At 36.7% G+C, this 15,000-nt stretch overlaps 2 protein-coding genes across 4 annotated transcripts in view; one reads left to right on the forward strand and one right to left on the reverse strand.

Moving 5' to 3' along the window:
• LOC133617290 (uncharacterized) overlaps positions 1 to 15,000 on the reverse strand; it is a 222,957-nt gene that overhangs the window by 194,780 nt on the left and 13,177 nt on the right. Inside the window, exon 1 of one of the 3 annotated variants that reach the window (XM_061977213.2) lies at positions 1 to 1,737. This exon is cut by the window's left edge and continues 696 nt beyond it. The exons of the other annotated variants lie outside the window; for them this stretch is intronic. The gene's annotated coding sequence lies outside the window, so the exon portion shown is untranslated. Of the gene's footprint in view, positions 1,738 to 15,000 lie in introns of those variants that run through there. 3 annotated transcript variants of the gene reach the window in all.
• Positions 13,367 to 15,000, forward strand: part of LOC133617291 (phosphatidylinositol-3-phosphate phosphatase MTMR7-like) — a 72,990-nt gene continuing 71,356 nt past the window's right edge. The window contains exon 1 of the mRNA XM_061977218.2: positions 13,367 to 13,481. Coding sequence (XP_061833202.2) covers positions 13,479 to 13,481 — 3 coding nt within the window. The 5' untranslated portion in view covers positions 13,367 to 13,478. The remainder of the gene's footprint in view (positions 13,482 to 15,000) is intronic.

Raw genomic sequence — 15,000 nt, forward strand, 5'->3', positions numbered from 1 at the left:
ACATATTATAAAGTGGCCCAAATATGAGTTTAAATAATCATATAACCTGTCATTATTCACTCAGTTTCCTCACTTCATAGCGTAAGGTAGAGAGCCCCTTTAGTGTGTCGGTATCCAATCCATTCCACTTGTTCATATAGAAAATGCCCACATCACTCAAACTCCAGTCCGCATTTTCTCTGCGACCTTGCTTGCGGTCCTTGGACTTGTTCATATAAAAAATGCCCACATCATTTGTAGAATCTATATCAAGTAATATACATAAAATAATGACAAAAAAACATCATTAAATATATTTGTTTTATTGTATTGTTACATTAATTGCTGGTGTATTATAGCTTGTTATTTCATAGGACTTTCAGAGGGAGGAAAAACCAAGACATTTAATATAAAATGTAAAATTAATAAATACATAAAAAGAAAAAGAAAAAAATGGTTAAAACCATCGTCCCGGGGAGCATTTCATTTTGTCCCGTGCATTTTTTTTTAAATAATAATAATAACAATGAATAATTTCTGTTAGCCGTTTGTGAAGTTTTGTGCTCGTGCGCTACTCACTCGCATCCTGTGCATCTCCTGGGGGCTAAGCCCCCCCTGTCCTTAAAATCTAGTGATGCCCCTGCTTTTCGCCAATGTAATCTCATGTAAGGATGGGAGGGAACGGTCTAAAAACGAAAAGTCTGTGTTTTTCAACCACTGTACAGTTTGGCGTGCCGTGGGAGATGATCCAATTTCACCTATTTGGGTTCAAAATATTTTTTGCAAACAGGTAATTACAGTCTGAAAATGATGTGTTGTTGTTGAGTGTCGGTGCTGTCTAGAGCTCGGCAGAGTAACCGTGTAATACTCTTCCATATCAGTAGGTGGCAGCCGGTAGCTAATTGCTTTGTAGATGTCGGAAACAGCGGGAGGCAAAACTAAAAAATGAACTGGCTGCAAAGCAAACAAAAACAGAATGCTGGACGACAGCAAAGACTTACTGTGGAGCAAAGACGGCGTCCACAATGTACATCCGAACATGACATGACAATCAATGTCCCCACAAAGGAGGATAAAAACAACTGAAATATTCTTGATCGCTAAAACAAAGTAGATGCGGGAAATATCGCTCAAAGGAAGACATGAAACTGCTACAGGAAAATACCAAAAAAAAGAGAAAAAGCCACCAAAATAGGTGCGCGAGACAAGAAGTAAAACACTACACACAGGAAAACAGCAAACAACTCAAAATAAATTAGGGGGTGATGTGACAGGTGGTGACAGTACACCTACTTTGAGACAAGAGCTATACTGATGCATGCTTGGTTATGGTTTAAAGTCATATCCAACAATTGCGACAACGACTTTTTACTGTCAACTGAGTTTCGTTTTTAACACATTTCTGCTGGTGGTGTGCCTTGGATCAAAAAAGGTTGAAAAACACTGATTTAAAAGGATCTTTACCCATCTTTATAAATAATGTGCCGTTGTTGAGTGTCGGTGCTGTCTAGAGCTCGGCAGAGTAACCGTGTAATACTCTTCCATATCAGTAGGTGGCAGCCGGTAGCTAATTGCTTTGTAGATGTCGGGAACAGCGGGAGGCAAAACTAAAAAATTAACTGGCTACAAAGCAAACAAAAACAGAATGCTGGATGACAGCAAAGACAATGTACATCCGAACATGACGTGACAGTCAACAATGTCCCCACAAAGGAGGACAAAAACAACTGAAATGTTCTTGATCGCTAAAACAAAGTAGATGCGGGAAATATCGCTCAAAGGAAGACATGAAACTGCTACAGGAAAACACCAAAAAAAGAGAAAAAGCCACCAAAATAGGAGCGCAAGACAAGAAGTAAAACACTACACACAGGAAAACAGCAAAAAAGTCCAAATAAGTCAGGGTGTGATGTGACAGGTGGTGACAGTACACCTACTTTGAGACAAGAGCTATAGTGATGCATGCGACAATGATGTTTTACTGTCAACTGAGTTTAGTTTTTTAATGATTTCTGCTGGTGGTGTGCTTCTGCATTTTTTCAACGCAAAAAATGTGCCTTGGCTCAAAAAAGGTTTAAAAACACTGCCTTAAAGAATGTTGTGCACAAGAGGTGTCCTTGCAATCTAAAACATTTGAATGGCTTTTTCAGGGGCTAAAATGATCAAGTTATTAAAGGGGAACTGCACTTTTTTAATTTGCCTATCATTCACACTCCTGATAAGAGGCAAGAACACATATGGCTTTCTTTTTTCTCTCGTGCATTTTAAATCGTAAAAAAAGGCTAGCAAGAGGTGGCTGACAATGCATGTAAGGACGATTCGATATATTCCACCTATAAGCGCTCTAAAACACCTTCAAAAACCTCCATCAACATTTTATACACATGTTGTAAGTATGTACAGTCGTTAAATTAAGTCTTTGTTACTTAGAATATGTTACCCTACTGTCCAAACAACTCTAAATTAAGTCTTTGTTACTTAGAATATGTTCCTCTAGTGTCCAAACAACTCTAAATTAAGTCTTTGTTACTTAGAATATGTTACCCTAGTGTCCAAATAACTCTAAATTAAGTCGTTGTTACTTAGAATATGTTCCCCTAGTGTCCAAATAACTCTAAATTAAGTATTTTATACTTAGAATATGTTCCCCTAGTGTCCAAATAACTCTAAATTAAGTCTTTCTTACTTACAATATGTTCCCCTAGTGTCCAAATAACTCTAAATTAAGTCTTTCTTACTTAGAATATGTTCCCCTAGTGTCGAAATAACTCTAAATTAAGTCTTTGTTACTTACAATATGTTCCCCTAGTGTCCAAATAACTTTAAATTAAGTCTTTGTTACTTAGAATATGTTCCCCAGTGTCCAAATAACTCTAAATTAAGTCTGTGTTACTTGGAAAATGTTCCCCAGTGTCCAAATAACTATAAATTAAGTATTTGTTACTTACAATATATTCCCCTAGTGTCCAAATAACTCTAAATTAAGTCTGTTACTTAGAATATGTTCCTCTAGTGTCCAAATAACTCTAAATTAAGTCTTTGTTACTTAGAATATGTTCCCCAGTGTCCAAATAACTCTAAATTAAGTCTTTCTTACTTAGAATATGTTCCCCTAGTGTCCAAATAACTCTAAATTAAGTCTTTGTTACTTGGAATATGTTCCCCTAGTGTCCAAATAACTCTAAATTAAGTCTGTGTTACTTAGAAAATGTTCCCCAGTGTCCAAATAACTCTAAATTAAGTCTTTGTTACTTAGAATATGTTCCCCGAGTGTCCAAATAACTCTAAATTAAGTCTTTGTTACATTTAATATGTTCCCATAGTGTCTAAATAACTCTAAATTAGGTCTTTGTTACTTACAATATGTTCCCCTAGTGTCCAAATAACTCTAAATTAAGTCTGTTACTTAGAATTTGTTCCTCTAGTGTCCAAATAACTCTAAATTAAGTATTTGTTACTTATAATATATTCCCCTAGTGTGCAAATAACTCTAAATTAAGTATTTGTTACTTAGAATATGTTCCCATAGTGTCCAAATAACTCTAAATTAAGTCTGTTACTTAGAATATGTTCCTCTAGTGTCCAAATAACTCTAAATTAAGTCTTTGTTACTTACAATATGTTCCCTTAGTGTCCAAATAACTCTAAATTAAGTCTGTTACTTAGAATGTGTTCCTCTAGTGTCCAAATAACTCGAAATTAAGTCTGTGTTACTTAGAATATGTTCCCCTAGTGTCCAAATAACTCTAAATTAAGTCTGTTACTTAGAATGTGTTCCTCTAGTGTCCAAATAACTCGAAATTAAGTCTTTGTTACTTAGAAGATGTTCCCCTAGTGTCGAAATAACTCTCAATTAAGTCTGTTACTTAGAATATGTTCCTCTAGTGTCCAAATAACTCTAAATTAAGTCTTTGTTACTTAGACTATGTTCCCCTAGTGTCCAAATAACTCTAAATTAAGTCTGTTACTTAGAATATGTTCCTCTAGTGTCCAAATAACTCTAAATTAAGTCTTTGTTACTTAGAATATGTTCCCCTAGTGTCCAAATAACTCCAAATTAAGTCTGTTACTTAGAATGTGTTCCTATAGTGTCCAAATAACTCTAAATTAAGTCTGTGTTACTTAGAATATGTTCCCCAGTGTCCAAATAGCTCTAAGTTAAGTCTGTGTTACTTACAATATATTCCCCTAGTGTCCAAATAACTCTAAATTAAGTATGTGTTACTTAGAATATGTTCCCCTAGTGTCCAAATAACTCTAAATTAAGTCTGTTACTTAGAATGTGTTCCTCTAGTGTCCAAATAACTTGAAATTAAGTCTTTGTTACTTAGAAGATGTTCCCCTAGTGTCGAAATAACTCTCAATTAAGTCTGTTACTTAGAATATGTTCCTCTAGTGTCCAAATAACTCTAAATTAAGTCTTTGTTACTTAGACTATGTTCCCCTAGTGTCCAAATAACTCTAAGTTAAGTCTTTGTTACTTACAATATATTCCCCTAGTGTCCAAATAACTCTAAATTAAGTCTGTTACTTAGAATTTGTTCCTCTAGTGTCCAAATAACTCTAAATTAAGTCTGTGTTACTTAGAATATGTTCTCCTAGTGTCCAAATAACTCTAAATTAAGTCTGTTACTTAGAATGTGTTCCTCTAGTGTCCAAATAACTCGAAATTAAGTCTTTGTTACTTAGAAGATGTTCCCCTAGTGTCGAAATAACTCTCAATTAAGTCTGTTACTTAGAATATGTTCCTCTAGTGTCCAAATAACTCTAAATTAAGTCTTTGTTACTTAGACTATGTTCCCCTAGTGTCCAAATAACTCTAAATTAAGTCTGTTACTTAGAATATGTTCCTCTAGTGTCCAAATAACTCTAAATTAAGTCTTTGTTACTTAGAATATGTTCCCCTAGTGTCCAAATAACTCTAAATTAAGTCTGTTACTTAGAATGTGTTCCTATAGTGTCCAAATAACTCTAAATTAAGTCTGTGTTACTTAGAATATGTTCCCCAGTGTCCAAATAGCTCTAAGTTAAGTCTGTGTTACTTACAATATATTCCCCTAGTGTCCAAATAACTCTAAATTAAGTATGTGTTACTTAGAATATGTTCCCCTAGTGTCCAAATAACTCTAAATTAAGTCTGTTACTTAGAATGTGTTCCTCTAGTGTCCAAATAACTTGAAATTAAGTCTTTGTTACTTAGAAGATGTTCCCCTAGTGTCGAAATAACTCTCAATTAAGTCTGTTACTTAGAATATGTTCCTCTAGTGTCCAAATAACTCTAAATTAAGTCTTTGTTACTTAGACTATGTTCCCCTAGTGTCCAAATAACTCTAAGTTAAGTCTTTGTTACTTACAATATATTCCCCTAGTGTCCAAATAACTCTAAATTAAGTCTGTTACTTAGAATTTGTTCCTCTAGTGTCCAAATAACTCTAAATTAAGTCTGTGTTACTTAGAATATGTTCTCCTAGTGTCCAAATAACTCTAAATTAAGTCTGTTACTTAGAATGTGTTCCTCTAGTGTCCAAATAACTCTAAATTAAGTCTTTGTTACTTAGAATATGTTCCCCAAGTGTCCAAATAACTCTAAATTAAGTCTGTTACTTAGAATATGTTCCTCTAGTGTCCAAATAACTCTAAATTAAGTCTTTGTCACTTATAATATGTTTCCCTAGTGTCCAAATAACTCTAAATTAAGTCTTTATTCCTTAGAATATGTTCCCTTAGTGTCCAAATAACTCTAAATTAAGTCTTTGTTACTTAGACTATGTTCCCCTAGTGTCCAAATAACTCTCAATGAAGTCTGTTACTTAGAATGTGTTCCTCTAGTGTCCAAATAACTCGAAATTAAGTCTTTGTTACTTAGAAGATGTTCCCCTAGTGTCGAAATAACTCTCAATTAAGTCTGTTACTTAGAATATGTTCCTCTAGTGTCCAAATAACTCTAAGTTAAGTCTTTGTTACTTACAATATATTCCCCTAGTGTCCAAATAACTCTAAATTAAGTCTGTTACTTAGAATATGTTCCCCTAGTGTCCAAATAACTCTAAATTAAGTCTTTGTTACTTACAATATGTTCCCCTAGTGTCCAAATAACTCTAAATTAAGTCTTTGTTACTTAGAATATGTTCCCCAAGTGTCCAAATAACTCTAAATTAAGTCTGTTACTTAGAATATGTTCCTCTAGTGTCCAAATAACTCTAAATTAAGTCTTTGTCACTTATAATATGTTTCCCTAGTGTCCAAATAACTCTAAATTAAGTCTTTATTCCTTAGAATATGTTCCCTTAGTGTCCAAATAACTCTAAATTAAGTCTTTGTTACTTAGACTATGTTCCCCTAGTGTCCAAATAACTCTAAATGAAGTCTGTTACTTAGAATTTGTTCCTCTAGTGTCCAAATAACTCTAAATTAAGTCTTTGTTACTTACAATATATTCCCCTAGTGTCCAAATAACTCTAAATGAAGTCTGTTACTTAGAATGTGTTCCTCTAGTGTCCAAATAACTGTAAATTAAGTCTTTGTTACTTAGAATATGTTCCCCTAGTGTCCAAATAACTCTAAATTAAGTCTGTTACTTAGAATTTGTTCCTCTAGTGTCCAAATAACTCTAAATTAAGTCTTTGTTACTTATATTATGTTCCCCGAGTGTCCAAATAACTCTAAATTAAGTCTTTGTTACTTAGAATATGTTCCCCTACTGTCCAAATAACTCTAAATTAAGTCTTTGTTACTTACAATATATTCCCCTAGTGTCCAAATAACTCTAAATTAAGTCTTTGTTACTTAGAATATTTTCCCCTAGTGTTCAAATAACTCTAAATGAAGTCTTTGTTACTTAGAATATGTTCCCATAGTGTCCAAATAACTCTAAATTAAGTCTTTGTTACTTAGATTATGTTCCCCATACTAAAGTGTTACCAAAACGTTTGAACAATACCGTATGTTTTTTGTGTGTTGTAGTATTTTATTTCGACGTACATCACTCTGGTTTACTTGGGCGTGTCAGTGTCAGTCATACCAATGACTAGTATGAGCACAATAACCTGATATACATTCATTCACCCACAAGACTCGTAACCCTAACACCCTTTGACAGAGAGGCCAAATGCAGCGTCCCAATTGCATGCTTCAACAAGCAAGGGCCTGAATTGACTTGCACATTCATTTGTAGCTTCAAAACTGAAGCTGGAGAAATAACTCCACTAAACAGTCTGTGTTGTCATAAGTGATCGGCATTTTAAAATACTGTTCTATTTTCATGGACGTTTACTAAACTTCTTTGGATGTGAGTATTTCTGTGGTCCCCACTTCCTGTTTCGATGTCAGTACTGGTACCGGTACCAGCATTATTTTGATACTTTTCGGTACTTTTCAGTACTTTTCTAAATAAAGGGGACCACAAAAAAATTGGATTATTGGCTTTTTTAACAAAAAATCTTAGGGTACATTAAACATATGTTTATTATTGCAGTTAAGTCCTTAAATAAAATAGTGAACATACAAGACAACTTGTCTTTTATTAGTAAGTAAACAAACAAAGGCTCCTAATTTAGTCTGCTGACATATGCAGTAACATATTGTGTCATTTATCATTCTATTATTTTGTCAACATTATTAAGGACAAGTGGTAGAAAATGAATTATTAATCTACTTGTTCATTTATTGTTAATATCTGCTTACTTTCTCTGTAAACATGTTCTATCTACACTTCTGTTAAAATGTAATAATCACTTATCATTCTGTTGTTTGGATACTTTACATTAGTTTTGGATGATACCACAAGTTTGGGTATCAATCCGATACCAAGTCGTTACAGGATCATATATTGATCATATTCAAAGTCTTCATGTGTCCAGGGACATATTTCCTGACTTTATAAACATAATATACTTTTTTTTTTTTAAACGAAAGAAGATGTGATGCCAAAAAATATCAACAAAATCATAGTAGTATCGACTAGATACACTAAATTACAGTGGATGTTAGGTGTTTGTTTACATTTTGACGCCGGTGAGCTACGGTGTGTAGTGAAGCATGTTTAGCTATTCCTCGTCCTCCAGTGATAATGATATTTGTAAGAAACGTACTTTATTTGTCGCCATGGAGACGAGGATTAGTGATTTAGAAGTAGCTAAAACACTGCCGACTGGAGCTGAACTTTAGTTGCTAGCAAGCAAACCATGACTTAAAGCACCTCTTCCTTTTTCAGTGTTATAACTTCACCTTTATTGTTAGTTTTTAAGCCAAAATGCGTCCGTTCTCCCTTTTTCTGTCTACACACTGTGTCTGCTTGTAAGTACTCTGTGATTGTGCGCTGCCGAACATGCTCCTCTGCTCGTAAACCAGCGATGAAACGATATGACGACGACGGGGGCCCAGGGGGGGGGGGGGGGGGGTTGACGGACCGGTACTTTTTAGAGGCGGTATAGTACCGAATATGATTCATTAGTATCACGGTACTATACTAATACCTGTATACCGTACACCCCTACTTTATATCTTAATATCGCAAACTAACTTGTTATATCAACACACGATTATCCCACTTCTTCAAAGCGCGATTAACATAAGCTATTATTATCAAGATCATTTTAATGGATCAATGATTAATCCACTCGATATATGCAAAAAAATAAAATACGTTTCTTAGTTCGAACGTTAAATATCTTGTCTTTGCAGTCTATTCAATTGAATATAAATTGAGAAGGATTAGAAAATCATTGTATTCTGTTTTTATTTACCATTTACACAATGTGCCAACTTCACTGGTTTTGGACAATATAATATTGAAAGATGCATAAATAATCGATTTAGAATCGAATCACTATCGAATCCCTAGGTGCCCAAACTTTGCCACCTCGACAAGGGAAGTGCAGTTTTTTTTAAACGCTCAAAGGTCCCATTTAAAGATAAGGAATGGACAAAATGTTATGAAATAGCAAAGTGTCTCAAAACTTTTTTTTTAGACCACAATCTAAAACATTGTTTTTCAACCACTAGTGTGCCGTGGGAGATGATCTCATTTCACCTATTTGGGTTAAAAATATTTTTTGCAAACCAGTAATTATAGTCGGCAAATGATGTGTTGTTGTTGAGTGTCGGTGCTGTCTAGAGCTCGGCAGAGTAACCGTGTAATACTCTTCCATATCAGTAGGTGGCAGCAGGTAGCTAATTGCTTTGTAGATGTCGGAAACAGCAGGAGGCAAAACTAAAAATTAACTGGCTACAAAGTGAACAAAAACAGAATGCTGGACGACAGCAAAGACTTACTGTGGAGCAAAGACAATGTACAAACCCCGTTAATGATTTGCAAATCATTTTCAACCCATATTCAGTTGAATATTCTACAAAGACAACATATTTGATGTTCAAACTGATAAACATTTTTTTTGTTGCAAATAACCATTAACTTTAGAAATTGATGCCAGCAACACGTGACTAAGAAGTTGGGAAAGGTGGCAAAAAATACTGATAAAGTTGAGGAATGCTCATCAAACACTTATTTGGAACATCCCACAGGTGAACAGGCAAATTGGGAACAGGTGGGTGCCATGATTGGGTATAAAAACAGCTTCCCAAAAAATGCTCAGTCTTTCACAAGAAAGGATGGGGCGAGGTACACCCCTTTGTCCACAACTGCGTGAGCAAATAGTCAAACAGTTTAAGAACAACGTTTCTCAAAGTGCAATTGCAAGAAATTTAGGGATTTCAACATCTACGGTCCATAGTATCATCAAAAGGTTCAGAGAATCTGGAGAAATCACTCCACGTAAGCGGCATGGCCGCAAACCAACATTGAATGACCGTGACCTTCGATCCCTCAGACGGCACTGTATCAAAAACCGACATCAATCTCTAAAGGATATCACCACATGGGGCCAGGAACACTTCAGAAAACCACTTTCACTAAATACACAACGTCGCTACATCTGTAAGTGCAAGTTAAAGCTCTACTATGCAAAGCGAAAGCCATTTATCAACAACACCCAGAAACGCCGCCGGCTTCTCTGGGCCCGAGATCATCTAAGATGGACTCATGCAAAGTGGAAAAGTGTTCTGTGGTCTGACGAGTCCACATTTCAAATTGTTTTTGGAAATATTCGACATTGTGTCATCCGGACCAAAGGAGAAGCGAACCACCCAGACTGTTATCGACGCAAAGTTCAAAAGCCAGCATCTGTGATAGTATGGGGGTGCATTAGTGCCCAAGACATGGGTAACTTACACATCTGTGAAGGCACCATTAATGCTGAAAGGTACATACAGGTTTTGGAACAACATATGCTGCCATCTAAGCGCCGTCTTTTTCATGGACGCCCCTGCTTATTTCAGCAAGACAATGCCAAGCCACATTCAGCACGTGTTACAACAGCGTGACTTTGTAAAAAAAGAGTGCGGGTACTTTCCTGGCCCGCCTGCAGTCCAGACCTGTGTGGCGCATTATGAAGCGTAAAATACGACAGCGGAGACCCCGGACTGTTGAAGACTGAAGCTCTACATAAAACAAGAATGGGAAAAAATTCCACTTTCAAAGCTTCAACAATTTGTTTCCTCAGTTCCCAATCTTTTTTTGAGTGTTGTTGATGAGTGTCGGTGCTGTCTAGAGCTCGGCAGAGTAACCGTGTAATACTCTTCCATATCAGTAGGTGGCAGCCGGTGGCTAATTGCTTTGTAGATGTCGGAAACAGCAGGAGGCAAAACTAAAAATGAACTGGCTACAAAGTGAACAAAAACAGAATGCTGGATGACAGCAAAGACTTACTGTGGAGCAAAGACAATGTACATTCGAACTAGGGCTGGGCGATATATCGTGGGTTTGTCTCTGTGCGATATAGAAAATGACTATATCGTGATATTCGAGTATACGTTCTCACGCAGTTGCTTTTAGCTGCGGGCATTACACTACAGGCGTTTCTCACTCTTTCTTGTCTGTCCTTCTCACAGAGACGTAAAACAAGCGCACCTTCTTACATACGTTACATACGTATAAGCCCTCGCGGAGCAGAGAGGTAGCGGCATGGGTAACGTTAGCTGCGGTGCGAGTGGTAATACGAGAGAAACAGTGACGTGCAGTCACTAGAGGCAGGTGAGGCGGGGCCTCACCTGCCATCATGGAAAGAAAAAAAATGTAAAAAGAAAAAAAATTAATTAAATTGTTATATGTATGCAGTGATTATACTATAAAGTTATTTTCCATTTAACTTCACCAGTTTTAGATTATTTTTATTCAAAATCGCTGAATTTTTACATTTGCCGTTCAAATACTGAGAAGAGACGGTGCGGTGAACAGCAGCCAGTTGAGGCACGTCACTCAGTGCCTCAACATGGACGGACTCGGCTAACTGCTGGCCTGCTGTGCAGTGAGACCGTATTGCTATATGAATTATATTATACATTTCCATAGTTTAGTTAGCTGAGGTATATAATGTACAGTGTATTTTGTCAACAACTGTATGTGTGTAACGTATTTCTTGTGCTGAGCGATCATAAAACGGCTGCAAAAGACGCACTGGCTGAGCCTCCAGTAGCCCCGCCTCCTGCACCCCCGCCGTAGAATTGTTATATCAACTAAAACCCACACTTAAACTTTCCACGTGCAAGATTGAATCTATTTAAAAAAGTTATTTCATAAGAAGCCAAAAAGTGCAAAAACAATAATGTTCGTGTTGGAGGAGTTGTGAATGACTGCAGGGCCACAACATTAGGTACACCTGCAGACTGCAGGTGTAACTAATTCACAACTCCTCCAACATAAACATTATTGTTTTTGCACTTTTTGGCTTCTTATTAAATAACTTTTGTAACCTATTTTTATGGGCTTTCCTCTTTGTGATGTTAAGTTCCTGTTATGCGCTGTTATACAGTATATGCCTTGAGCTCTTATTTTGAAGGCACCAAGAGCGGAAGTGATGACATGTTGTAGTGGAGCGGAGGTTTTTGAAAGAAGGTAAATAAAGTGGTCCTCGTGTAAACTGGAGCCTCTGTGTTTGTTATTTTGTAGTTTCATACAGTATAGGCCACATTTATAAACCCTCGGTTACACTTTTTTAAATAGATTCAATCTTGCTCGTGGAAAGTTGAAGTGAGGGCTTTAGTTGATATAACGCACCCGTCAGGGGGTTCATTAATCCAGCACAACAGCGGCGAATGGACTTTATTTATAAGTAAAGGTAAGACCATAATAACGTTTTTTTTAATTAAATATACGCCTTTTTGTGTGCTACAGTTTGTATGTGTAAAGTTAAAGTTAAGTTAAAGTACCAATGATTGTCACACACACACTAGGTGTAATGAAATGTGTCCTCTGCATTTGACCCATCCCTTAATCACCCCCTGGGAGGTGAGGGGAGCAGTGGGCAGCAGCGGCGCCGCGCCCGGGAATCATTTTTGGTGATTTAACCCCCAATTCCAAGCCTTGATGCTGAGTGCCAAGCAGGGAAGAATGCTGGTATGAGCTTTTAAACATAACCCGTTAACTGCTGCCAATCAAATGGTGAATAAGATACTCTTTAGGGTTCATATGTTTGTAAATGTGACTGTGATGAAGTCAGTGCCTCACCAGCCATCAACCTCACCGCACGTCACTGGTTTAAAGTCATATCCAACAATTGCGACAACAACTTTTTTACTGTCAACTGAGTTTCGTTTTTAATACATTTCTGCTGGTGGTGTGTCTCCGGATTTTTTAAACGCAAAAAATGTGCCTTGGCTTAAAAAAGGTTGAAAAACACTGGTCTAAAAAGGATCTTTATCCCTTTGTCACACAAGAGGGAGCTCCACATAGTTAATCCTGGCTAGAAATACAGGACAACCTGTTATGTAACCGCAACACTGGTCCACTATTGCGTGCTGCTATAGAAAGCAGCAATAACACATCTACAATTTATTTTTATATATATATATATATATATATATATATATATATATATATATATATATATATATATATATATATATATATATATATATATAAATTGTATATTGGAAATTGTATATATATATATATATATTTATAAATATATGTATTTACAACAATGTATTTACACAGCTACAATGCATAACTTGTATTTACCACTTAAAAGGCAGTGTGTATATATATATATATATATATATATATATATATATATATATATATATATATATATATATATATATATATATATATATATATATATATGGTCATTTTCCACACGGGCATTGTCAGAACATTTTCTTTGACGCATCATCTTAAAAGAGTGTTGTTGTTTTTTTATGTTTCCCTAACGTCTATTTGTGCAGGTTTTATCTTTAAAAAAAACGCGATTCGTATCATTGTTTACTGAAACCCCGCGGCCACCGTAGACCAATATTAAACAGGGATTCGTCGTGTAAAAAAAGTGAAGAGTCGTGAGAAACATTCACGACGTAACTCACCCGCGTCCTTCGCCCTCCTTGGAAGGATTTTATGGAGCTGCTTCTCCCTGCTTCTGTCTGGGCACCGACTAACACGTTCCACCATGGTGAGGAGACATTATTCGTTACATGTTACATGTTACTACGCAGCCTCCACCTGGGAAATGCTTTACTGTGGGGTTGGGCGATACTGCAATGTTGTGTGTCGATTCGATACCGAGTAACTGCAAGGTTTAATATTGCCAATACCGATAACTACAAAAACTAGATGCCGAAGTTGAAGTGAAATGCTGACATAATGTAGTATGAATGTAAGAATAGTTTGAATGTTGAAGAGCTGAAGTGAATTATATTTATATAGCGCTTTTCTCTAGTGACTCAAAGCGCTTTTACCATGTTTGCCAACCATGAGAACTCCGATTTCGGGAGGTAGGGGGTGGGGAGGGGGGAAAAGGGGGTGGAGCGGGGGGCGTGGTTGGGGGCGTGGTTAAGAGGGGAGTAGTACATTTACAGCTAGAATTCACCAAGTCAAGTATTTCATATATATATATATATATATATATATATATATATATATATACGAAATACTCAAGTATTTCATATATATATACGTATATATATATATATATATATTAAGGCTGAAACGACGCGTCGACGTGGTCGACGTCATCGGTTACGTAAATACGTCGACGCGGTTTTTATGCTTCGACGCGTCGCATATTTACGTCACACTACCGTCATGGCGGAGCGCAAAGCAGATGATGCGAGCGGTGCGAGCGAGGGGAAAAAAGCACGCCAAAAGTCGTCAAAAGTGTGGGAGTATTTCAATAAACGGCCTAATAATGTTGTAGCGGCGAACAGCTGTCTCGTCAGCTGACGCGCGAGCTCGCAACCGTGGCTGTTTAGCAACCAGCCAAACCCCACTTAATAAAATTATATTTTATCTTAGAGCACATCCGCATCCCTATTCACCTAGGCAACCCCAGGAAATGTATATAATTCGGCATTATTTCGGCCAGTCGGCTTATAAAATCAGAGCCGATCAGTTTACGTTCACGCGCAGGTATAACGCGGCGCGCTCCTGTCTCATCTGCTGGTGCGCGAGCCCGGTAATTAGACAGCTTTGTCAAATCAAGGAGTACAAAAGACGCCAGCGCAGAGTGGAAAAAGGTTTAGTTCATTACAGAAAACCCAGAGTTGTGCCAAAAGTATGTAAGATTTAATATTTCTCTTCGTGGGTGTGGCGCACCTGTTGCGCTGGTGAGATGGGAGGGGGGGTTGTGTGCATGTAGCGTGCTTAGTCTGGAGGCTAAATACACACAGTGTGTTATGCAACTGTTGTTTAGTGTTGATATTCTTTGCTTAGTTTGATAAATGTTGGAGCAGTTTGCTTCATCAGGAGGGTGAAGTCGCTCAATTTAAAGTGTTGGATTTAACTGTGTTGGATCATTGGCTGCTGGTGAGGGTATAGAAAAAGGGGCATTTTTCTACCAGTAGACAGCGTTTAAGATTGAGTGTTTCACTGCTAAATTAATAATATATTTATATTGAATATGGATTTTAAATATGTATCTAAATAGGTGGTTAATTGGTTAGGTATTTATGTATTTGCATATTGGGTTTTCT

The sequence above is a fragment of the Nerophis lumbriciformis genome, linkage group LG16 (assembly GCF_033978685.3).
Source record: "Nerophis lumbriciformis linkage group LG16, RoL_Nlum_v2.1, whole genome shotgun sequence".
NCBI classification, from domain to species: domain Eukaryota; kingdom Metazoa; phylum Chordata; class Actinopteri; order Syngnathiformes; family Syngnathidae; genus Nerophis; species Nerophis lumbriciformis.